This window comes from Centruroides vittatus, unplaced genomic scaffold, assembly GCF_030686945.1.
Source record: "Centruroides vittatus isolate TY-2023 unplaced genomic scaffold, ASM3068694v2 contig_19, whole genome shotgun sequence".
NCBI lineage: Eukaryota > Metazoa > Arthropoda > Arachnida > Scorpiones > Buthidae > Centruroides > Centruroides vittatus.
The window spans coordinates 5,347,529-5,372,162 of NW_027121169.1; the positions used below are offsets into that span (position 1 = coordinate 5,347,529).

The following is a 24,634-nucleotide window of genomic DNA, read 5'->3' on the forward strand; positions in this document are numbered from 1 at the left end:
TTTTGTTTCTGGTAAAGTTATTTTCGTGATAAGTAGATATAAAAACGTACTTATAAATACTTTATTCACATTTAAACAATTACAGGCACGGAAAAATTAAATATGAACGTGCTAAAGGATTTAAATCACCGAAGGAATAAATTAGTTTGTTATTGTACTAATTAACATGCAAAACAATCAAAATGCAGTCAAGAACTCCTAGTAATTGAGAAAAATAAAACCAAATGCATTTCGCCCTGACTATAACAGGGTTTCTTCGGTGAATATAACATCACAATCTATCGGGAATGTGAAAAATGTGTCATATAGAATTTTTATATAAAAAATATTTATTTTAAAAATGCGAAACATTTACTGGTGGATTACTATACAAATGCAAACGAATTACAACTAAAATTTTAGCAATGAGTTAGTTAAACGAGATATAAACTTGAAACGAAAAATCATTTCGTTAATAGACAATCGTATGACACAATCGTGTGTTGTGCCACCAATGGCTGAGTGAATAAAAGCACTGAACACTGGTAGTTGGTCATAGATTTGTACCTGACCAACCAAGAGTTTTCTGGGTTTCTTCGCGTTTGTAACACCTAAATAGAATCACTTTTCTATAGAAGTCCTCCCGGGAGACATCCCCTCAGAAGATCGTCCACTTGTCGGGTTGCCGTAACCAATAATTATTATTATTTATTGGTTGCGGCAATCCGTTATTATTTAACTTACAGAATGTTGCATATTTACAGAACCAATGGACCAAGACAATGGACATCCACAGAGGGGAAAAGGGGGCATCTGCCCACTCCTGGAATTGAGTAAAATATTCCACAAATTATACTCGTAAAAATGATCGTGTGTAACCTTACACCCTGAACCATGGAACGCTTTGTCTGTCTTTTTATATTGATACAATACTGTATTGTATATTCTACTTGTAAAAAAACCCAAAAATTAAAATATTAAATTTATTGATGTAATTACTTGACTTCAAGTCCTCCTGGAAAATTTTCTGTGGCTGCCCATGGCCAAGGCCAGTAATGAAATTAAAAGTGATTCAAGTTCTAGTCGAACGAAAGATTTTTCTTGTTGGTGCATTAATTTCTCATAAATTTTACTCGATTACGGTTACTGTGGCAAGTAACTGACAAGTTGACAAGTAACTCTTAGACATAAAAAGTATTATAATTAATGTCGATCCGAACAAAGACGTACTAAAAGAATTATATAATTTAATATCATTAATTTTTACGGTACCATCTACCATGGATCTGTTGAGCGCAGTTTTTCGACCACGGAGCGAATTCATACATTGGCCAGGAACACTCGGTCGGAGGAAAAATTGTCGTCGCTAGCGTTGCTTTCGATAGAAAAAGTGCTTTTAAATACGTTGATGGAATCGACGACCAACGACTTTTATGATAAAGTAATTAACGACTTTGCGGAAAAAATCGTCGAATAGAGTTAGTTTATAAAAAATTAAAAAAACAAGTTTTTCTATCATTGTTTGTATCATATAAATTTGTATTATGTATGTATTATTTGTATTTTAGAACTAAAATACATAAATTGTTTATTTTTATCATTTCCAGTATTTGTTTAAAACTTTTATGGAAATGTGATGTACCGGACAGGTCTAACCCGTCACGAAAGACGCGAAAAAACGGTTAATTTAGAAAAAATTTATTAGTTTAAAAAAACATAGGTAAAAGTCGTTTGTAGACGGACACCCATTGTTTATATCAAACTGCCAGGCAGAAACCATAAATCGCGGAAGGAAGTCGTCCTATGATCGGTGGAAGATCGAATTCGTCTTCGATTTTGACTTTTCTCACTCTCCAGATAAGAGTCTCGTTACGTTTAGTAACCAGGGACCAACCACTCGGGAAGCGTGATTTTATTTTTATTTTTATTTTAAATAAAGATGGGTGAAAACTCAGGACTACTCATGGGTATTGCCTGAGTGTGAAAATGAAGAAAAGTTGAGTAAAGACGAAGACGAAGGGGAAAGAAAGGGGATAGGAAAGTGGGTGAAAAGGGAAGGTTACATGGGCGCCTTGCCGATTTTATAAAAAAAAAACATAAATTATGTACATGCGGCACTGGGCCGTTTGAACAAATCCTAAAAATACACAAAATATAACCCTACAAACTTATGCCTGCAGTAAATATGATACAGATATTTACAGTCATTTGCAGTCATAGATCACACAGCAATTACATACAAAGCAAGGATAAACGACTGCTTGCTGTTACACATTGCAGATACACTCTAAGAGAAACAATAATAAATTGTACATACAGTGTTGTATACAAAAGAAAACAAGGCACCGCTTAACTCTGACTAGGAGTTATTGAAAATGAACAGTACACGATACAATTATAATGTGTGCACGAAGGTTGAAGCACAAAACAGTACTTAAAACACAACGAAAGTTGAAGCAGTTCTTTCATGTGAAGCTTGGCTCCAATGCTCTTGTTTCTGTAATGAATGTAGTAAGTTCCTTAAATAGTTCACCATTAGATACTAGGCACCTTAAAGGGCATGGCCAATTATGACCATGTTTCAGAGTCTTGTAGATGAGCCTTGTTCTGTTCCTGTCGTACATATTGCACTGAAAAATGAAATGTTCCACGTTTTGAACAGAAGATCCATCGCACTCACAAATGTCATCCTCGCTGTGCCCGAACCTATGTAAATAGTATTTAAAGTTTCCGTGGCCGGTGAGTGTTTGCGTTATGGCACTATTTAACTCTAAGTGTTTCGTGCGAAGTCTCTCCAGAACATTAGGAAGAAATTCAAACGTGACTCTTCCTGTTTCACCCTTGCACCATTCGGCCTGCCAAAGAAGCGTAGCAGTGTTCTCAATCAAAGTCCTGATATTGTTGTAAGTAAGCTGAGGATAGATGATCTCCCCTGTTTTCTTGGCATGTTGTTTTGCTATTCTATCGGCCTGTTCGTTCCCTTGCACTCCGCTATGTCCCCTAATCCAAGAGAAGCTTACCTTGAAGTTCCTCACATCTTGTAAGACTTCATGTATAAGATTGGTCGTATGGCACTGTTTCTTATACCCAATAATCTTTTGTAATGCAGTTTGACTATCGGTGCAAATTCGTACGTGTCCCTTATGATTTTTAAGGTCTCGAATATATACCAGCGCCCGATATATGGCAAACAACTCTGCTTCAGGCACGGTACAATAGTTGGCCAATTTAAAACCAGCTGTGTACTTAAAGTCGGCATTGCCATGAATTGAGTGGACAAAGGAAGCTCCAACATTCTCCCCACTCTTCGACCCGTCTGTGAAAATAAAGTGCATAGGGAATGGATTATCATACATATCTGTGATAAACACATTCTTGTTCCTTGCAGGGTGAGCATAATTGGTCTTTTCTTTGAAATTTCCTTCTTGCTCGAAGGTATTGAGGAGATCCCAATCAAGGTTGGGCAGGCAACCAATGTCGGCATATTTAGTCAGTTTGTTAAGATTTTCTGTTGTGATCAAAATGTTGTCTAAAGTCCAGGTCCATGTCAGTATTTTGACTTTGAGATGTAAGGGCATGATACCCGCTAAAACCTGCAGTGCTGCATTTGAAGTGGTCCTATACGCTCTGCAGAGCCGAAGCAATAATGGTCTATGCATTGCCTGTAACTTACGTTTAATATTTATTATGTCTACTCTCTCCCCCCAGAACGGGGCACCATATAAAATGACAGGCTCAATACAGGCCTTGTTAAGCATCCTTATTGCCCTCTCGTTAAAGCCCCAATCTCTGTGGGCCAAACTAAGCAAAGCGTTAGTGGTTTTTCTAACTTTGCCTGCAACATAGTCAATATGTTTCGTCCAAGTGAGGCTTTGATCGATCATTAGTCCTAGGTACTTTATAACTTTTACATTTTTAATTCTGTTACCATTCATAGTAATATTAAAGGCTTTTTGCAGCTGTTTCCCTTTTGTGAGGACCATGTTCTCGCATTTATCGTAGTTTATTTCGAGTTTGTTTTCTTTACTCCATGCATATATCTTGTTTAGTATTGCATTGGCCTTTTCTTGGAGTCTTTTGCCGTTCTTATTTGAGATCATAAGCACCGTATCATCGGCATAACCCTGTAACTTCCATTGATTGCAGTTATTCTCATTCAACTTAAGTAAGTCATTATAAACTATGTTCCACAGGCCCGGGCCTGACTTCGAGCCCTGTGGACATCCTCTATTAATTGAACGGATAATATCTGCCCTTTTGTGATACACACCCGCAGTTCTTTCCGACAAATAGCTCTGAAGAGTTACATAAAGATTTCTAGGGCATTTAGCTTCTTTTAACTGATTGAAAATCGATGGCCACCATATGGTGTTAAATGCATTGCGGTAGTCTATTGAAATGATGAGAGCATGTTCGTTGCGACTCCAGGCCTGTTTGATGAAATGTATAAGAGAGTGGATTGCATGATAGGTAGAGCGGCCCTTGACAAATCCAAATTGACCATTATGCATCCATTTATTTTGGTATAGGTAATAATTAATTCTATCCATAAGTAACCCATCCAGAACCTTTCCGGGTACAGACAAAAGACTTATGGGCCTATAATGGTTCGGTTTAAAATGCGAGTCAGAACCCGGTTTGGGTATGAATTTAATAGACGCTTGTTTCCATATTTTCGGGAAGTGTCCCTTTTCCAGACACTTGTTGAATGTGTACACAAATGCCATTGGCACAGAGTTGAATGCATGCTTAAGCATCTCTGGGGTCACCCCATCAATCCCAGGTGCCTTCTTCTTTTTAATAGTCTTGATCGCCCTCTGAACTTCGTTAAAGGTGAATCGTCGATCCTCGTCCGTGGTAGGAGGGTTAGAGGTTTCATTCCTAATCCTTTCTTGGTTACTATTGTCCTCTTCCTCACAATCAATAGGGAAGTGTGTGTCTAACATATAGTTCATAGTTTCATTGTAGTCTTGTGTGTAAGTACCATCCGTTTTCACTATGTTGGCCGGTATTTCGTTGCCAGATTTCTGTTTGCGTACAACATAATAGGGCTCGCTCCACACATTTTGTTTACTGACTCTGGTGCAGAAATCTTGCCATGCTTTGGTGCGTGCTTTATTTATATCCGTTTTATACTTGTTAAAGCTACTTAGGTATTCTTGTCTTTTTTGCGCTTTCCTGTCTGGGTCTGTCTCTATCCGGAACCTCTTTTGTAATTTACGTGTTTTCCGTCTCTGTTCGGCGAGGTCCTCATTCCACCAATGAGCCCCTTTCCTGTTAATCTGCTTAAATTTCGTAGATAAGTGGTACGCTTCGATAATGGAAGTATTAAGGTGCTCGGCCAAAGAATCAATGTCCGTAATGTCATAAATCTCTTGAGATGCCCACAGATCGCTAAACCAATTTTTGAATACATCCCAGTCAGTGTGACCTTTAATATACTTTTCAGATCTTAATAGTGGGGTGTTGACAAGTTTCCACACAATGTAGCGATGATCGCTAGCACTAACTTCCTCGAGAGTTTCGCAGCTGTTCATGTGGCTGAGAGCAAGTCTATTAGCCGCACAAATGTCCACCCAACTCTCTCCTCTGTCTGTGAAGAAAGTTGGCAGGTCGCTCGAGTTACATGAAACCATGTCATGGCTTGATAGGAAATCTATTAGAATTCTGCCTCTTATATCTTCAATCGGACTGAACCACGTAGGCGACTTAGCATTGAAGTCTCCCGCAAGAATCCAAGGAGAGTTATTAATTTTGTGACTAATGTTGTCTAGTTTTTGCAGAATGTCTTGAATATCTTCATAAGGAGAGCTGTAAGCTGAAGTAATGAATAAGTGTCTATTCATATAAGTTATCTGAACAGTCGTAATACAGTCAGTGCTGAATAATGGGCAGAAGTCCATATTTATATCTTTGTTCGGGGATAAAATCCCAGTTTTAGGCCTATCATACAAATTGTTAGGAGGGAAGACTTTCCAGCCTCCAAAGCGAACAATGCAGCCAGAAATTGTGTACGGTTCTTGTAGAACTATTATATCTGCCCTTTTTTCCTCCACAGTCTTAATCAGCAAGGAAGAGGCTGCCTTGCATTTTTCTGCATTCAATTGAACAACGGTGATATTATTGTTTTGATTGAAGGGAGCATTAGTAACAGATGGATATGAATTCTGAGTATGATTTCCTGTTGTATTAGACCCCATAGTTTGTCTGTCTAATTCTTTGATTCCTTAATTTCTGTAGTGTGGGGCATTTTCTATCATAGGCGTTATGATTCGTTGGAATTCTCTTTGCCATTGGCTGTCCTCTATTGAAACGCATGCAATTTATGCAGCAAGGAGTATTTTGTTTCTCGCTGCATTCTGCGAATTTATGGTCCTTAGTACAATGACTGCAATGGGTATGTTCAGTGCAGTCCTTAGCCATGTGGTTATATCCTGCGCATCGGAAACACCTAATAATAGGTACGTAATCATCTACTTTAACATTAGCCCATTCCAAGGCGATATGTTTATGCTGAATCAGTAAGTTTCTGATGGAGGGTTTTACCGACAACACTATATGGCGACAGTTATCTCTGACCTTGCCTTTCTCTATTGATGTACTAATTCGACAAGAATTTAGAAGTTCGTCTTTACTGATACCTTCCCATATGTCGTTTTGGTTGAACATTGTGTTCATAAGTTGTTCTGACTCTACAGAATATGGTACATTTAAGAGAATCATACGTGGTCGTCTACCCTCTGAGACATGGCATCTAATCTTGTCTTTGATTGTTGTTATATTTTCGATTGCCGCACGTAATTTTTCACCATCCTTGTCATCTCCCACCTGGAAGCAGGCCCCTTCATTTCGAATTCTTCTCACACCCTTTACTTTAATGCCTATATCTGACGGCCGGATTTCCGACAGAATGGTAGTAACTATGGGATGGATGTCTGTTTGTTCGTCTTGTTCACCTGATGCCGGATAAACTAAGACAGCATGACTGCCACCAACCCCTTCATTAAGAAGCTTAGTGGAAAGCGATTGTGTAATTGTCTTAGTCGTATTGCTTGCATTGTTATTAGATTTAACCACTTGAGCATAGGATTTATAAAGTCTACCAGATAGCCCATTGTTTTCCGCAACTTGCTGTATTCTGCATTTCCTCCAATTTTTTCTCTATTTCTTCTCAGTTCTCCAAGAATTCCGTGCATTTGGTACAGGTGACCATGCATTTTCGCAACATACTCTCTTATTTCTGCCCGGTGTTGTACCTTGATAGTACTACTGGTATGCGCTGGGCAAAGATCTAACACCTTCCTCAGAAAATCATCTGCCTGTTTAAGAAGATCATATTCTATGGGAAAAGAGGATGTGGTCTCCGAATGTGCTGTCTCCAGAGCGAAATCCTTCCTCAACTCCTCTTCAGGAATGGGTCCTAAAACAACTGACACCTTATTACACTGCTTTTCCACCATTGAAAACCCCAGAAGTGTGTTTGTGTATACCTAATGCCTCCCAAACTGAAGGGAAGTACTGGACAGTTGAACTTATGTTCCACAATTTCTGTACTGTCAGGTAAAACACCCAGCAGCACAGAAGGAAAAGATAGTACTAAAATTATCTAAAATTAACTTAACACTAATACAGAAGATTACACAGTAGTTGACAGAAGAAGCAATTACAAAGTTAGAATCGATGACGTCACTCCAGTAACGGCTTTAAATCTGTTGGAATAACCGTTAGATCCGCTGAGTTCAACGACCGTGTTATTACACTAAAACTGGTGGGCCTAGAACACCCAAATTTTCACACAGTACTCACGTGGTGCAGAAGTAACTGAATCCGGTTTCCTTTCCGGTTTAGCGTGTCACGTCTTCCGGATAACCGATCTCGGAAGAGTCACTTTTCTTCCGGTCGTAACCTTCGGACTCAAGGAGCTAGGGCCCGAAATTTGGGACCAATCGACTCTTCTTGTCGAGACGCATCCGATGATATAAATAGTTTCACTGTACTCACAACATTTACTGAATAAACACTATTCAAGCAGGAGCAGAAAAAAACGACACTTGTTCAAATCGCGACACGACGCCCTCTTCTCAGAGCGGCGGGTTAAGATTGCGACCCGGGAAGCGTGATTGAAGGACGTTCTCCTTCAATCAAAATGGATGAAAGAAAGAACGGAGATTGATATAATCTCTGATAATCGAGGACACCTGGCACTCGGTTAACGTTCCGAATAACCAAAACGCCGTGTGTCAACGCGCAAAAAATAACAAAAAAAAAACAGTTTCTCGTCTATTGTGCCAATCTGTAACCCGTGCCACTTCGGACTTAGACTGTGTCCCCGACTCCAACGAACGAAGTCTTCCCGTGCCTTACAGACTTGTCAACGCCACTGTCCCGGGGCCACCTTCGATCGACCATCGAAGAACCACATCGACGCCCAGAATGTCCGAACGGCTGATTGTCCTAAAGCAAACTATTTTGTACATAGTGTGTTTATTTTATGTTAAAATAAACGGTTTTTATCAGATACTTGTCGTCTTTCTCTTCCGCCACCACGCACATACGAATGGACCCTAGGCCATCACTGACGCGCAATTAACTGATTGCCCCTGGAAATCGGCTTCTTACAGAAACACAGCTTCCCTATCATCAAATGTCACGGCACGCCAATGTCTATACTTATCTTTATCCTGTAGCTGTAAACTGTAGGCGTATATTTCTGTGGAACAATCTTCATTCGCGCAAGTTTTTACTCGCGATCACCAGAAGCAAAGCACTGGCGTAAATTACAGAACGCTGTAATTTGAAAACATTCTTATGAAGTATAATCGAAATAAAAATTACCTGATAAATTCATTATTGCTGACATTATGCTGAGTGGCAATGCCGAATGCGTTCTATCCAGTCCCAGATTAAGCATAAAGTAAACGTATAAAACACCCTTCGATCTGACAAATCTGACAGAAGTGAAGCTAGTAACAAAGGTCGCCGCGGCAACGATCCAAGCCCATCTTTTGTCTCTCTCGTTTATTATCTTCTATATATTAAGCACAATATTAAGCCGATATATTCTGTATTAACCGCTTCCTGGTAGTTGTTTATTATCTATCCCAGGGCTTCCCAAACTGTGCGACGCGACGCCCTGGGGCGTCGCGGCGCTATCGTAGGGGAGATGATACCCACAGGTCGCCTGCACGCGACGTAATGAGTGAGTGCACGGCGCGTGCGTCTCATCACCCCGTTCTTCCATTTTCTTGTTCTTTCGTTCAGTCTTTTGTTTTCGTCGATTATAAGCGTTCATAAATCAGTGTTTTAATTTCAAGTGTGTTGTATTTAATTTATGCATCGTAAAATGGACAACTTTATTCAAATAAATAGAAAACGTGTCGAAGACTCAGGAAAGAGTACAAAGAAGAGTAGCCATTTTAAAACTTCAGCCTCAATTTAAAAAATTATGCTCAGAAAAGCAAGCTCATCCTTCTCATTAATTGTACTGTTATGTTTTCTAATAAATAATAATTATTAAGATTCTATATTCTTTGGAGTTTTCTTTGAATAATAAAGTAATTTTAATATCTGCTAGAGCTACACGTAAGTATCTTCTTTTAGAAGGGCGTCACAAAAAAATTACAGCCTGTAAAGGGAGTCGCAGTATAAAAAAGATTGGGAACCCCTGGTCTATCCCAAAGTTCTGTTCTTAGATGACCCAATAGATGAGTTATGTAACGATTTAAGTATTTAATCTTTTAAATAAGAGCAGCATTGATACGGTTGAATGATAAAAATTTGGAATATATTTTCATATTTTAAATTAATGACATGACGATGATGATGAAAAATGACGAAATGGCATAAATTCTATATTAAGTATTTATGTAATAAAAAAAGTACGCCTACTCTTTGTCACAAAATAAAAAAATGAAATGTTTGCAAAATGTCCGGCCTTTATTGCTCTTCTAAACAAACATTCCAAAGAACAAGACTAATCCAAAAAGAATACACTTATGCTAACAGAATCTTACGGACGTAGAAGATTACAATATCATTTATCCATGTATCGCAGGTACTGCCAGTAGCCGAATAGATAAAGCCTCCGAACACCGGTCATTAGTTGCGCGTTCACCCCTTGCCAAAGGTAGTTTTCCAGTTTTTCTTCTCATTTGTATAAATAATTTTACATTGGCATACAAACTGCCAATTTGTTAGGAGTCGAAAATACCTTAACTTCTGAGGTTGCCATAGAGGAGACCGGGGCTACTTGTCACAATTTTTAGTCATTTCTAGTTTTAGGGTCTGTAATATCAATTTATTTAGTTTTAATTGAAAATGTATACACCTACATATCTTTTGATTTGGTTTATATCTATAAATATATAAACATTCAATAATTTTTGTCATAGTTATTAATTATTTTAGAAACTGTGTTACCCTGTGACAACATACCCCTAGACGGGGTATGTTGTCAAAGAGTAAGGGGTATATTGTCACAGGGTATATGTAGTCTAAGTTCTCACATTTTATGAGTTTGTTTTGCTTATGTTAAATTATGCGTAATATGACATTTACTCGTGCCAATTCTATAAAAAAAAAAAAATAATAATAATAATAGATTACTAATTTACTATTATTTATTCTGCGAAAGGCAAGTAACTCGAATTTTTACATATTGTCTTCAGAGTCACAGTTGTGACAAACATAATATGGATTTACATCTCTACATAGATCGTGAGACCAAACTCTCACCACAAACCAAACAGAAAGTCTTTTCTTTCTCTTCTGATGAGTCAGTCTTAGTGACAAGTTACCCCGTTCGATGTGTGACAATTTGCCCCAAATGAACTTCCTTAACAAATAGGTTCATAGTTTCTAATTTCAAAATAGAAAATTCGATTGCTCATAATGTACAGTATATATACATTAAGACCCATCTAATAGGAAATACAGTTGTTACTCACCTTTTTCTAATTGCAAGTTTTCAAACTGCACAAGACGTAATGTATCAAAATTTACGCGACTTGCTGAAAATCTTTTAACCGCTAATTAACGGAGAACAATGCAACGGATATTATTCGGATTTTATAATGATGTAGGCGAGTGGTAAATGAACCTATTCTTAGATAATGTGACCATTCAGTTTTGATTATATACCAGGTAGACGATATTTGCACTGTGACAACTAGCCCCGCTCTCCTCTATACTTTTGAAATCAAACTGACCGAAGAATATGCTTCAAATTGCGTATACAAACGAACTACAGCGATCTGTTCAATCTCTATCCGCATATACAAACACCATCTAGGATCAACTGGATTGCGATCCAACGAATCGGATAAGAAAGATCAATTGTTTAATAACGACGAGTAAAATTTCCTCCATGTCATAAAAATACCATGTATGTTTGAGGAATGTAAACTAAATCTTTTTGATCAATTACGTTCTATCTTAGTTTGTGTCTCATAATACAATGCAAACAACAATTAAGTGTTCGTTTTGTTCATTCGCAGCGGTTCGTATGCGAAAGCGAGCATTAGTTATAAATTATGCCGCTGCGGCAAAACAGCGCTAATTTCCGGAAATCATTTTAAATTTTCAAAATTTTTGCATATTGTATGAGACATACAACACGCCAAATTTCTCCGCTCTTGTGTATGAATCCCGTTTAATTAATCTTTTTTTCATTAAGCTTCAAAGTGGGTGAACAAAAGCGTGCCCCCTCCACACACACATACACACACATTAACATCCATAAATGCGAAAAAATAAGCTTAGCACAAAATGAAAAGATTAGAGTTTATCTTTGAGGAAAAGCAGAGGATCGGTTTGATAAACTCTAAGGTATTAAATAAACTGTCTTTCACTCTTACTCGAAGACCAACCATTCCACTTTGACCTATATAATTCGATGCATAAATTAATTACATATTATATTATATAAAGCTTAATAATTATCATCGTAATATTCTTTACGTGTTAAGTAATATTGCACATGTATTTGCAATAGAACGAACCGGTTTTGTTGTATTTAGTAGGCACGCAGCGATAGCGACTGACTTGTATTGTTTAAGAATAGTTAGACACAAGAGACAAAATGCTCGACTCTGTCCGTTTTTTGTTGAAAACTATCCCGTGGAGAATGCTGGTGTTGATAACTCCTTTCATTTTCCTTCCTCTTCCTCTCCTCGCTGGAACTAAAGTGAGTTGAACGAACTTTTTAAATAGTTCAATAGTTGCGGAAATTACTGAAATATAACTATTATTTTTACTTTCCTGGCTGTTATATACAACAGAGGAATCGATCGGTCAAAAAATGCGATCGGTCAAAAAATGACCATTCCCAAGAGTTTCACATTTTTGAAACGAAAAATGTCGAAAAATGTTGGGAAACGTCGAAAAATGCAAAAAATTGGACGTATTTACTGTATGTATGGATGTTTGTCTGTGAAGAGCACAATTTTGTTCATCCACTTTAAAGCTTAATAATTCCTGTGTGTTTTTTTCAAAAATTTCTGAAATTTTGCAAGGAGCTTTATGTATTAGGGCAGCGGTTCCGAACCAGTGGTCCGCGGACCATCAGTGGTCCGCAAGAGCTAAAATATGGTCCGCGAAAGATTTAAAACTTTTATTCGTTTTAAATTATTATTCCCACATTGATACAAACTGAATTTAATTTTTACTAAAAATGTTATGTTTTCTATTATAATAGTACTGTTAAAGCATGTTACTCTTGCGTTTAACGATTACTTATGTTAACAGTTTTGATTAAAGTTTATTTTTAGATTGACACGGTTTATTTTTCTTAAACCTTGTGGTCCTTGCTAACAACAATGAAATCAAAGTGGTCCCTGGTCAAAAAAAAAAAAAAAAAAAAAAAAAGATTGGGAACCGCTGTATTAGGGGATCGATGCTGTTAAATTTTGATAGTTAAAGGTCAATCGGGTGGGAAGATAGAGAAGGTCATGAGTACATGTCATTAGTATGGTCAGACTTAATGACAATTTTACTGGTTATTAACATTTACAATTTTTTTATAAAACCCATCTTCACCCAGAAAATAAAGCTTTTTGTCATTTTATAATAATTAATAATATAAACTTTTAAATAAAATATCGTAACACATAGCTTCACCACAATTTTTAAATTTTCTTGCTGGGAAAGTTATGCAGCTGGTTGCAGGATTTTTTTGGATTTATCATATAAAATTCTCAGTAATTTATGTATACAATAATTGCATTTAATTACTTGATATGTCATTTTATCTCGTACGAGAGCATATACCAATTTCATTACATAGAATTTATATAATGAATCCTCGCCATTAAGGGCGAGAGAGATGCAAGTTAGCCTATTTATTAATTTACTCACCTGGATTTTCTAAAGTTTGCAATTCGTTATGCAATCCAATGTTCTAAATGATAAGAAATTTAACAACTAAAAAATTGCATTTACTATTTTTACTCTTAAAATTAGAAAAACGAATAACGGAAGTACAGATTTAAATTGTGTACGATTAACTGCAGTAAAAAATAATTTACAGAATATTTAGACGTATTTTCCTGCGCATTTATTTTAAATTTGACCTTTAAAACTGGAAAAACTTTCTTAGAATTTGTGTAAAGAAGGATTTCTCAAAGTATGATACCGGTCCATCAGAAAAAACCTCCGTTCATAGAAAACTTAGAAGGAAATTTATAATAAAAATGAATTCGAAACTTTAAAAAAGTTTATTATTATGTAAATTAAATCTCTTTTTAATTGTTATTATTCAGCAATCTCGAGTTTGATAAAATGATGTCGCGTGTTTAGTAATGATTCTCGAAAAAATTAATGAAAACTTCACTTATGAAGGGGAAGTAAATAAATACGACTCGCTCCTAGTTGGAAAACCTTGTGAAATACTACAATAGAAATAGCTTATTCTTTTTCTAGACAAATTTCCTGGTACAAAAGAAACTTTCCCTTACAACAACGTCATATATTAAATTTACAACTACAGAACAATTACAATTTGCGTTATAAATTACTAAATAAGTCAACAAACTTTATAACAATCGATTCTATTTTTAGATGCGACCGAGTTGTGTTTTAACGTAAGCGATGTCGCATTACGACCCCAATTTTGGTTTACTAGGAATTTCTAATGTTTTAGTAAAATATGAAGTTTTTAAATAGTGTTGCCGAAAAAGTTACGCAACTCTTCGTTAAATTTTTTTATTATTATAAATTCATTAGAAACATTAAAATTTTCTTTTACTTCTTTTTGTTTCTTAATGAAAGGAACAAAAATGCTTTATTTCGAAGGTGACTTTAAACAAATTGTTCTCAGAAATTTCATTTTTGCTACATCCGTGTCAGTCAAACAATATTGAGAATTCATTTGATTAAAAATAGATTATAATTACTTGTGGGTTGTTGATTTTGCAATTAAAATATGCAGTTTCTGTATTAATTTGATAAAATAAAACTTGATGGGCATACGACATCATACAAAACGTTGTTTATGAAAAAAGATATAATCGTGTATGATTACGTAAAGTATTTGTGCTCCTTCTTTCTTGATCTTCTTCTCCCTTTATTTGTTTTCCTGGGAACTGTTGATGCATTCGTACAGGAGTTAAATCTTAATTCATAATAAGACAGAAACCCATTTCTTCAGTCTTCGCCTGCTATCATTAGCGTCATATTGTTATCTATGATACAATCAAAACCCGTTTTTAGTTGAAACTAGTTTATACTGTATTACCCGTTTTTAGTTGAAACTAGTTTATACTGGATGTCTTTGTTAAAACCCGTTTTGTCTAGTTAAAACTAGTTTTAACTCAAATTCATTTTTGACTAGCAGTAAATTCTAGTTATAACAAAGACATCCAGTATAAACTAGTTTCAACTAGTTAAAACGCGTTCTAACTAAAAACTGGTTTTCACTGTAACATCTACACTCCGCTACATTGTTTAATTACATTTTTCATGTTTCACTTTGCATTTGAATTTCAAGCACTGTATAGTGATTTTACTGTTTCCTTTCTTCGCTCTTGTCGTTGTCAACTCCTTAAATATGTCTTTCAAAGCTCTTTTAATTGAGGTACAGTGGTATACGAGGGGTATTCAAAAAGTATCGGAACTTTATTTTTCCCGCGTAAACCAATGACGCGCGGGAGGCTTCCTTCGGTGGAGATGTGGAGGAGACAGTCATGCGCAGTCCTGAATTTTTTCCTCGCCCGCAGGAAGCGTCAGTCGCTGGCAGTCGGCCTATGAGTGAGGACGTGTAGTGATCGCTCGTCGGATTCCATTAAGTTGGAAAATGACTGAACAACATGAGCAGCGATATTGCATCAAATTTTGCCAAAAGCTTGGCGATACCCAAGCGAAAACCATTCGCAAGATTCAACACGCTTTCGGGGACGATGCCATGAGCAACACACGGATAAAGAATGGCACAACCGCTTCAAAGATGGCCGCACATCAGTGCTTCTGTCCACTGATGTGCTCCTGTCTCATTCGCAAGTTCTCTGACTGTGATACGACGGTCCACCATGACCAAAGTCCGCACTTGCTCAATGACAGTCTCATTTCGGCTTGTTGAGGGTCTGCCTGAATGCGGTTCGCTGTCCACAGATGTGCGGTCATCTTTGAAGTGGTTGTACCATTCCTTTATCCGTGTGTTGCTCATGGCATCGTCCCCGAAAGCGTGTTGAATCTTGCGAATGGTTTCCGCTTGGGTATCGCCAAGCTTTTGGCAAAATTTAATGCAATATCGCTGCTCATGTTGTTCAGTCATTTTCCAACTTAATGGAATCCGACGAGCGATCACTACATGTCCTCACTCATAGGCCGACTGCCAGCGACTGACGCTTCCTGCGGGCGGGAAAAAATTCAGGACTGCGCATGACTGTCCCCTCCACATCTCCACCGAAGGAGGCCTCCCGCGCGTCATTGGTTTACACGGGTAAAATAAAGGTCCGATACTTTTTGAACACCCCTCGTATATGAAAAGCTGGCAGAGTATAAACTCGTATATATAGAACGCAACAATTTTACGTAGACAAACAATCGGGTTTATTGACAAAAACATTTTATCATAAAATATTAAAATGTAAATATCATAAAAATAATTTAACACTATTACTATGTTCGTTAGAAAAATAAATAAATAAAAATTGAATAAAGTAAGCTATTTTATTGAGTTATTAAATAATAATTATTTTCAAAAGAAAATTTGAATTAGATCGCAGCGTAAATTTATTTTTTCAACCAATCGCCGTTAAGACAGACTAACGAAGAACAATTTTCGTCGAACATTATAGAATCTATTAAGTGTTTTTTGTTATATCTATCGTGAGACCAGTTGTAGTCATACAAATTTTTATAGTTTTCTCGAGCTATCTTACTGCTATATTAATAGCATGGAATATTTTAAACTATAATTTTACAGGAAGCGAAATGTGGTTACGTCATCGCTGTCATGGCAATGTATTATATGACAGAAGTTCTCCCTCTCACCGTAACGGCCCTCATACCGGTTGTTCTCTTCCCTCTTTTAGGAGTGTTAAGTACACCGGAAACATGTACACCCTACATGAAAGTATAAATTTTATTAATATCTAGATATGCTTTCTAATTTTATAAATATAATACTAATGTGTCGTTAACTAATTATTTAAACAAATTAGGATACAATCATGATGTATCTCGGTGGTCTAACTATCGCATCTGCCGTAGAACACTGCAATTTACATAAGAGGATTGCTCTGAAAGTCCTTCTAACTGTGGGCACCGGAGTCAGATGGTAAGTGTTTGGTGAGTATTGGAGTACAAATCTTGATAAATATGCAATAATAAATGAATCTTTCAGGCTAATGTTGGGATTCATGATAACGACCATGTTCCTATCCATGTGGATCTCCAATACCGCAACAACCGCTATGATGGTGCTTATCGTTGAAGCTGTTATGGCTGAATTGGAAAATTACGCGAAAAACGAAAGCTATCATCAAGATAAAGAGGAAAATTCAAGTAATTTTTGTATTCGGTATCAGGGCCGGATTTACCAATCCAGGGGCCCTGGGCACAAATTCGGTGGGGGTCTCCCCTTTAAGAGTAGGCAAATTTGATGATTTAGAAAGTTTACACAAAATACTGTACTTTCAATTAGATTCGAACTAGGAAGTTGTAAATTTCATTTTAAAATAAGGTTATTGTAAACATACATATATTTTATTGCGTAAAACTAATTATTGTAATTTAACTGAAAAATACCTATGTGAAATTTTTTCCGAAATTTTCCAATGTTTCATAGGTTTTTTTCCCGGGTTTCGTTTTCTCTGCCTGTTGCCCTCATGATTAGGCCACACTAGGCTGTCGCGGTAATAGAAAAAAAATTATGTTTAAACATAATTTTTTTTTTAGTTTTGTGGGGGCTTCTATTTTGTGAGGGCCCTGGGCACAGGCCCCAAATGCCCTTATGTAAATCCGGCCCTGTTCGGTATTATTAATAAGTAATATAAAAATTTTTAAATAACGACTATTCGTGGATCTTCCCAAAAGAAAATTTCTAAAAAGATAAGTTTAATGCGGAAAGATCCACGAATCATTTGATAAATCTTTAGAAATAATTCTAATATCGGAAAGATTACCAAGTTATATTTCTTGAAATTACTGCTCAAGAATTTCTTCTTCTAAGAATAGCTTGAGGAATAATTTTCGTGTTCCTATTTCAGAGACACCTTTTTATTCGTTTAAATAGATAATTAATTCAGTAAACAAATTTAAAAAATAATTTTAAACATTTATTAATTCTTCGGAATGATCCAAACTTCAAGCACAAAATTTCAGTAAATTTTCACTTGGAACGGATAAGATTCATTCAGAATGACATTGGAATTTCTTTTAAAATACAAACATTGTAAGAAAAATTTTATTTACAATATCTACCACTTTTTTTTTTTTTGTAACTCTTTCCGCCCAGTGAGCACTAAGAGGGCCTCTTATAGCAAGCCCATTATGGGTTCGGCCAGGCCCACAATGGGGCGGCCGGGTGGTGAGGGATGGGGACTGACATATCCGGACGGACCACCCCCCGAAAAATTCCTGGGGATTTCTCGACCCGTCCGGATTCGATCCCGGGTCCCCCAGGGCGGTAGGCTGCTAACCTTGACCGCTCGGCCATCCGGCCGCCAATATCTACCACTAGATAACTCTGTTTAAAGTACTGTACCTGTGTGGAGCTTCACAATAAGTAATTTTAATAGCGGCACCTCCAACTCGGCAATTCGTTTCATGCAGCTCCCACTTTATTAATGTAGAGTTACTGCACTTTTCGTACTTTTTAGTATTACATAAGTAGTGTTATGGCGCTACTCGGCAATATTTCGCAACACTTCGGTTGTAAACTACTATAGTAAGAAATAATACGCGGTATGGAGTACTGAGCGTTACGGTATTTTATTAATTTTACGGAACGTTACGTGTATAACATACAAAGCAGTGGCATAAATAGTATGATTCTTTATGCAACACTTCAAAAACAAAAATGAATCTATCCAAGGATTGCCACCATAGTATTACATAATGTTTCTGTAAGCACCCCATCTCGTTGTAACGCATCATGATAATTACCTGCATAATCACCCAACCTTATCTGAGCTATGTAATTTATGGACAGCACCTCTACACACTGAACCAACTTAAAAATTATTTGTTAGGTATATAAACAATACAAAAATATATTCATTGATATACATGCATTATTTTATAGTATCATATAATAATAATGCAATCTAATACTACAATCTTGTCCCAAATGGCGCAAACACAAGGTTCCGTAGTCAAATGGAATGACGCAGCCCATCACATCTTTATATTCCCCATCTTTGGCGATGACAGCTGAAAATATTCAGATTTATAGGAGTAAACTACAGGAAGAATGTTTAAATGCGAGGGATGCAGAAAGTCTTCCCTCTGCATGGAAATTTATGGCTAAAAATCACTAAGAGCTCTAACCAGTTAAGTTAATGATCTAATCCAGCAACTTCAACCTTTAAATTTCCGGTACAAACGACGAAAATTAACAGAAAAAACTAACGTTTTCGAATCTCCATCGAGATCTTCTTCAGGTTCGTTAATGGAATGTCATGAGAATAGAACTCTTTTGAAGTTCAAAAATCGAACATCTCCAGCGTGCGATGACGATGCAAAACATAAGATTGATATAATAGACCTGAGTCTACTAACGTAACGTCGCAAAATATCAATGCAGGAAATAAAACCATGTCTACCATCGTGGATTGACCTCCGAGATGTATCGCCACGCGTACGATAAAACGTTGCTGTCTTTGTAATTAATGCATTTCCCCGATTTGGTAGCTCTGTAAATCTCCAGGGTCTCCAATGCCCTAATGTGGTCCGTTTTGAACGACTTCTTAATGAGGGTGGCGTTATCGAAGTCCGCTTTTACATCGGGGTCCGTGGCATACGTCGACAGGGCGGTGGTGTGCCTTTTTTTGGCAACGTCATTCTTATGTTCAGAAACCCTTTTTTGGAGGGATCTCTTGGTAGAACCAATATATACTAGGTCCCTTTGGAATCTGTGGTCTCTTAACGGGATACTATAAACGCCCGGTGCCCTTAAAATGCTCGGTTTGTCCTTGGCGTTTCTGAGAAGCGAATAGATAGATGGCGTTCTCGTGTACGCTAACTTGGTGCCCTTCCTTAGCGCTATTTCCCTGTACAAGGAATGGAGGTCTTTGTTGTATAGTACAACCGTGTGCTGGTCGGGGCTCGAGTTAGGATCACTTCGCCCTGCGGAGGTGTGATGCGCTGTGTTTATATTACAACACTTACGAGCTAAATTGCGGATAAGGCTACTTTTGTATCCATGGCTAGTGGCAATGTCTTCAATGTGTTTTAGCTCTGCGATCGTGTCTTCCCTTTTAGTATTATGGGTGAATGCCCTATTTACTAACGCCCTGAACGCCGCAATTTTATAAGGGTACGGATCCTCCGACCTAGCGGGTATGTACATAGGTAGGTAGCCGGGTTTGTAGTACACCCGCGTTTCAATATTGTTTATATCGAGCTGAATGGAGACGTCTAAAAAATGCACTCTGGTGTCCGATATTTGATCAAGCTTGAGCGTTAGACCAAACGGGTTGTTATTTACGATGTGCAAAAAATCATCGACCTTCGGCTCGCCCTTCCATATGATAATCACGTCATCCACGTACCTACGGTACAAAATAATGTCAGGTGTAAACATGGGAACGACATCCCTCTCTAATTGCCGTATAACCAACTTCTGTTAATTTTCGTCGTTTGTACCGGAAATTTAAAGGTTGAAGTTGCTGGATTAGACTTTATATGTACCGGTAGTCACGAGTGAAGTTTAAGTTAATGATTTCATTAGAGAAGTTATATTAATTGAATTTCTTAATTCTATGTACATATTTTTTGTTCTGTTTTTATGTTACTCCCTGTATTATTTTATTTTTAATTTTAATTTTGTTTTTATGTTATTCCGTTGGTTATTTAATTTTGTAATTTGAATTTCGTATTCTATTAATGGAATGTTTTAGTTCCAATTGCGTTCGAAACCTGAGGATGGCCTGTAAATCTGGCTGAAAACGTTTGTTATTAAAATAAATGCGTTTCTCGGCAAAGATAAGATGTTATTTATTTGTTTATAGAACTAGATATCGAAGATTATCTCAAACTATGTATGTCTTGGATTATCCTGTATTTAAGCAAATCTAAATTTCTCTATAATTTGATTTTATAGAGCAACGGAATGACTCTGTAATGCACGTGTGAATTAAATTTATTTAGCTTCATTAGGTAATATTTTGTCCTTTCGTATTACAGATCTGCGAGTATATTGAATTAATTGTAAAATATTATATGAAATTTACCATAAAGTACAATTTTTGTATAAATATTCTAGCGATTTGCATTCAAATGCAGAACAGGAATGAATCTTCAATTACAGTTGCGATTCCTAACACATTAAATCAAAGGTACTGTACATTCTTTGGAAATTAAAACAATTTCTAATATTTTTTAATTATTTTAAATATGTTTCTTTGTTCCCAGCTCCGAAAATTCAATTGATAATAACAAAAATATGAATTATGAAACGTTGAGCAAAGCGTTATTCTTGAGCGTAGCGTATGCAGCAAATTGTGGAGGAACGGGATCTCTTATAGGTTCCGGCCCAAATTTAGTTCTTAAAGGATTCATGGAAGAGTAAGTTCCATTATAAATTATCGACTGTTAACATAATTTAATGTATTGATTTGTCAATGCCACAGTACCTACCCCACATCAATCGAATTGACGTTTGCATCTTGGTTGTTCTACAATGCACCCGCCATGATCGTATGCGTCATTTTATCTTGGATTATTCTACAAATTATGTTCGTTGGATGTTGGTAAATAAATAATTATTAAAAATCTATTTGTCATTTTCTTGTTTAACAATTAGTTTCTTTAATAGTAAGATTACTGATAAAGCCGCGAGAAGTATCATCAAAAACGTGATTCAAAAATCATACGAGGAATTGGGAAGTATTACGTATGTATCGTTAATGAACCTTACAAATATTATTTTAATTTAAATAATATTGAATATTTTAAAGATTATAATGATTTGTCTTTTAGATTTCACGAAATTGCAGTTCTTAGTCTATTTATAATATTAGTATTTTTATGGTTCTTTCGTAAACCGCAATTCATAACAGGATGGTCTTATTTCTTTCCTTACGGATCGTAAGTTGATACACTAGACTTTACTGACTATATCATTAATAATTAGTCTTTAAATCCTAATATAATTTTATAGAGGAATTAGAAGCGCTACACCAGCCATTGCTATTTGTCTTTTCCTGTTCGTAATACCATCAAATCCAAGAGATATGACCAGTCCTCCACTCTTGGACTGGAAAACCGCTCAAAAGAAGATACCTTGGGGTATTCTTTTGTTGTTAGGAAGTGGATTTGCAGTGGCCGAAGCATCTAAAGTATTTTGATTTCAGTACATCACAAATTCGAATTAAATAATTTTAATAATGCACATTATTTTTCAAGAAATCAGGATTATCTTCATGGATTGGAAGCCAGCTCAGCCATCTAAATTTTCTTTCTCCTAAACTGATACTACTTATATTAATGTTTATAGTATCGATTTTAACGGAAGTTGTCAGCAATATGTCTATTACCACGATAGTTCTTCCGGTTATCAATGAGATGGTAAGGAAATTTATCCCTATATTAATATTGAAATTCGTCTAGCGTTTGATAATTCAAACATTTTACCTTTTTAAAAAATGATTTTTTAACCTGTAGCAACGGCTGCTGAATCCGATTGAAGATGTGCAAATATCCCCATGATTCAGTTTCAGATGAGTGTGAACAGACTTTATGATGTGAATTACTTAATGAGTTATGATTTTGTATTGCAAGTAACATTACTTTCAGCAAATCGAGTGACTTTCAAACCGAAGTACTTCAGTTTTAGCGCGACTCTCGATTTAGTGTCAAATTTAGAGGCAGAACAAATGCTGACACTAAAGTTTGGATACATGTTATTTAAATAACATTTAATTTATATTCCATCGAATAGATTTTGCTTTATACTAAGTTAATTTAATACGTTCAGAAAGCTAGTTTATATATATCAATACTCATTTATTTAGAGAAGTATTTGTACGTACTGTACTTTCTGTGAGAATCTGAATTTAGATACAATCTACAGTCCTGTGATTTTCAGGCATAATTAAGTTTTTATTTTAACTAGCTGAGAATTAACTGGGTATAATTCTGTGTATTTTCAGGCAGTGGCGTTTGTCATTCATCCTTTATATTTCTTACTACCCGTGACCATCGTGTGTTCTTTTGCCTTTATGTTACCCGTCGGAAATCCCTCCAATGCCATCGTCTTTGATAGCAGCACCATGACCACTTTCGATATGGTAACTATGATTCCCTTGTGTAAATATAAATTTTCTTAATTATTTCCGACCTGTGGGCACTAAGAAGTTTTTAGCAAGTCCTTTATGGGTTGGCCAGAGCAACAATGGACGGATGGATGTCCTGATATATCCGGATTGATCACCTCCGAAAAATTCCCGGGTTGTTCGGCATGTCCAGATTCGATCCTGGATCCGCTGGAGCGATGGAGTTCCCTTTGCTTAACTCCCTGCTAGGTTATCCGACCGCCAAATATAAAATACAGTAGAGCGTCGTTTATCCGAAAGTCAATTAACCGAAAACGTCGGTTAACCGAAAGCTATCCAGTCGGATGTGTCGTGCTGAATCGAACGTTTTTTGATACTAGATTAATTTCTAAACTATATTTTTTTTGTTTTTATATTTTTCAATATATTTATTTTGTTTGTACAAAATAAATAAATAATTTTTAACGATACGATAGCCTCGACTATTATTATAAAAATTTTCGTTAGGTTTAAAATCGACGAAAATCCAACGCGAAGCGACACACAACAGAGAATTCCAACATGGGATAGGTTAATATATTTTTTCGTACATAATCGGTTATCCGAACAACCCCAGTCCCCAATCGATTCGGACAAACAATGCTCTACTGTATTAGTAAAAATTGTATATAATGTTTTATAGGCGATCCGTTCTGTATACGTAGCGCTATGTACCTCGGTACTCGACTGCCTACATTGTGGACCTGGTCGAACCCACGATATAGGGCAACTACCATATTCTGCCTACCCTAACTATTGACTATTACTATCGTGTAATCGAGATAGCGTGTATACAGAGAAGTTATTTCATATGGCTGCGAACCGAACAGAAGTATATAAAAATATACTGAAAATTATTTTATATTTTAATAAATTTCTTTTATCTTCCAGATGAAAGCCGGATTCTTTCTGAACTTCATCTGTTGTGGTATCGAATATGCCTTTATTAACACACTGGGTTCTTATTTGTTTAATTTCGATACGTTTCCGTCCTGGGCCAATGTCACGAATAATAATCACAATCACGTTTCGTCGATTTCAAATGTGTCAACGAACACAACTGGATACATGTAATAATCGATTACACAACATAATTAATAAGTAACTAATGGCCAAATTTTAATCTAGAAGCTGCTTCGGGACTTAGAATAATAGTATAGAAAAAAGACAATCGATCCAGATGGTTAGTTTGTTGGTTTAGGGATATGGGATGTGGCAATGCAGCACATAGGCAATCTGCCAAAGAAGAGCTCTCCAGGAAGGAATTTGAATGGAAAACTGGACCTTGTTAAGAGGCCCACACACGTTGAGGAAATCCTTTGAGGAATAACTGCGCAGGCCTGGCCTTGAGGAAATTCAGAATTTCCTATCGCCCATACACAAGGAGGAAAATCGGCCATGGCATCTGATGACAACGGCTGTCTTGGATGTTCATTGTCAACAAATTGTATTGAAACTCGCGGGAAAAAACATGTGCTTAGAAGTCTATGTCGTAGAGTGGCTAAAAAAAGACGATCGTATTCCCATGTGAATCTGATCTCAAAATTGAAGTTAGTGCCTAAAGATTGGCACAACTATTTGAGAATGGACGAAGAAAAGTATTTAAATCTGCTATCATTGGTTACATCAATCATAAAAAAAAAAAACAAGATACTGTAATGCGAGCAGAAATTTTACCCCTT

At 36.5% G+C, this 24,634-nt stretch overlaps 1 protein-coding gene across 1 annotated transcript; it reads left to right on the top strand.

The window, feature by feature from the left end:
• Positions 1–12,030: 12,030 nt before the first annotated feature.
• On the top strand, positions 12,031–24,407 carry LOC136970170 (Na(+)/citrate cotransporter-like). The gene is made up of 13 exons (XM_067264580.1): positions 12,031–12,163; positions 16,400–16,549; positions 16,638–16,753; positions 16,820–16,980; positions 20,903–20,975; positions 21,052–21,204; positions 21,270–21,389; positions 21,455–21,532; positions 21,619–21,726; positions 21,800–21,977; positions 22,045–22,206; positions 22,791–22,928; positions 23,844–24,407. Exons 1-13 carry the CDS (start codon positions 12,059–12,061, stop codon positions 24,024–24,026), a joined length of 1,725 nt encoding a protein of 574 aa, XP_067120681.1. The 5' UTR covers positions 12,031–12,058; the 3' UTR covers positions 24,027–24,407.
• Positions 24,408–24,634: the final 227 nt, after the last annotated feature.

Coding starts and splice junctions, on each gene's coding strand:
- LOC136970170 (XM_067264580.1), top strand. CDS start 12,059: ATGCTCGACTCTGTCCGTTTTTTGTTGAAAACTATCCCGTGGAGAATG. Junction 16,981..20,902: donor AGATAAAGAGGAAAATTCAA/GTAATTTTTGTA, acceptor TAAATATTCTAG/CGATTTGCATTCAAATGCAG. Junction 20,976..21,051: donor CCTAACACATTAAATCAAAG/GTACTGTACATT, acceptor CTTTGTTCCCAG/CTCCGAAAATTCAATTGATA.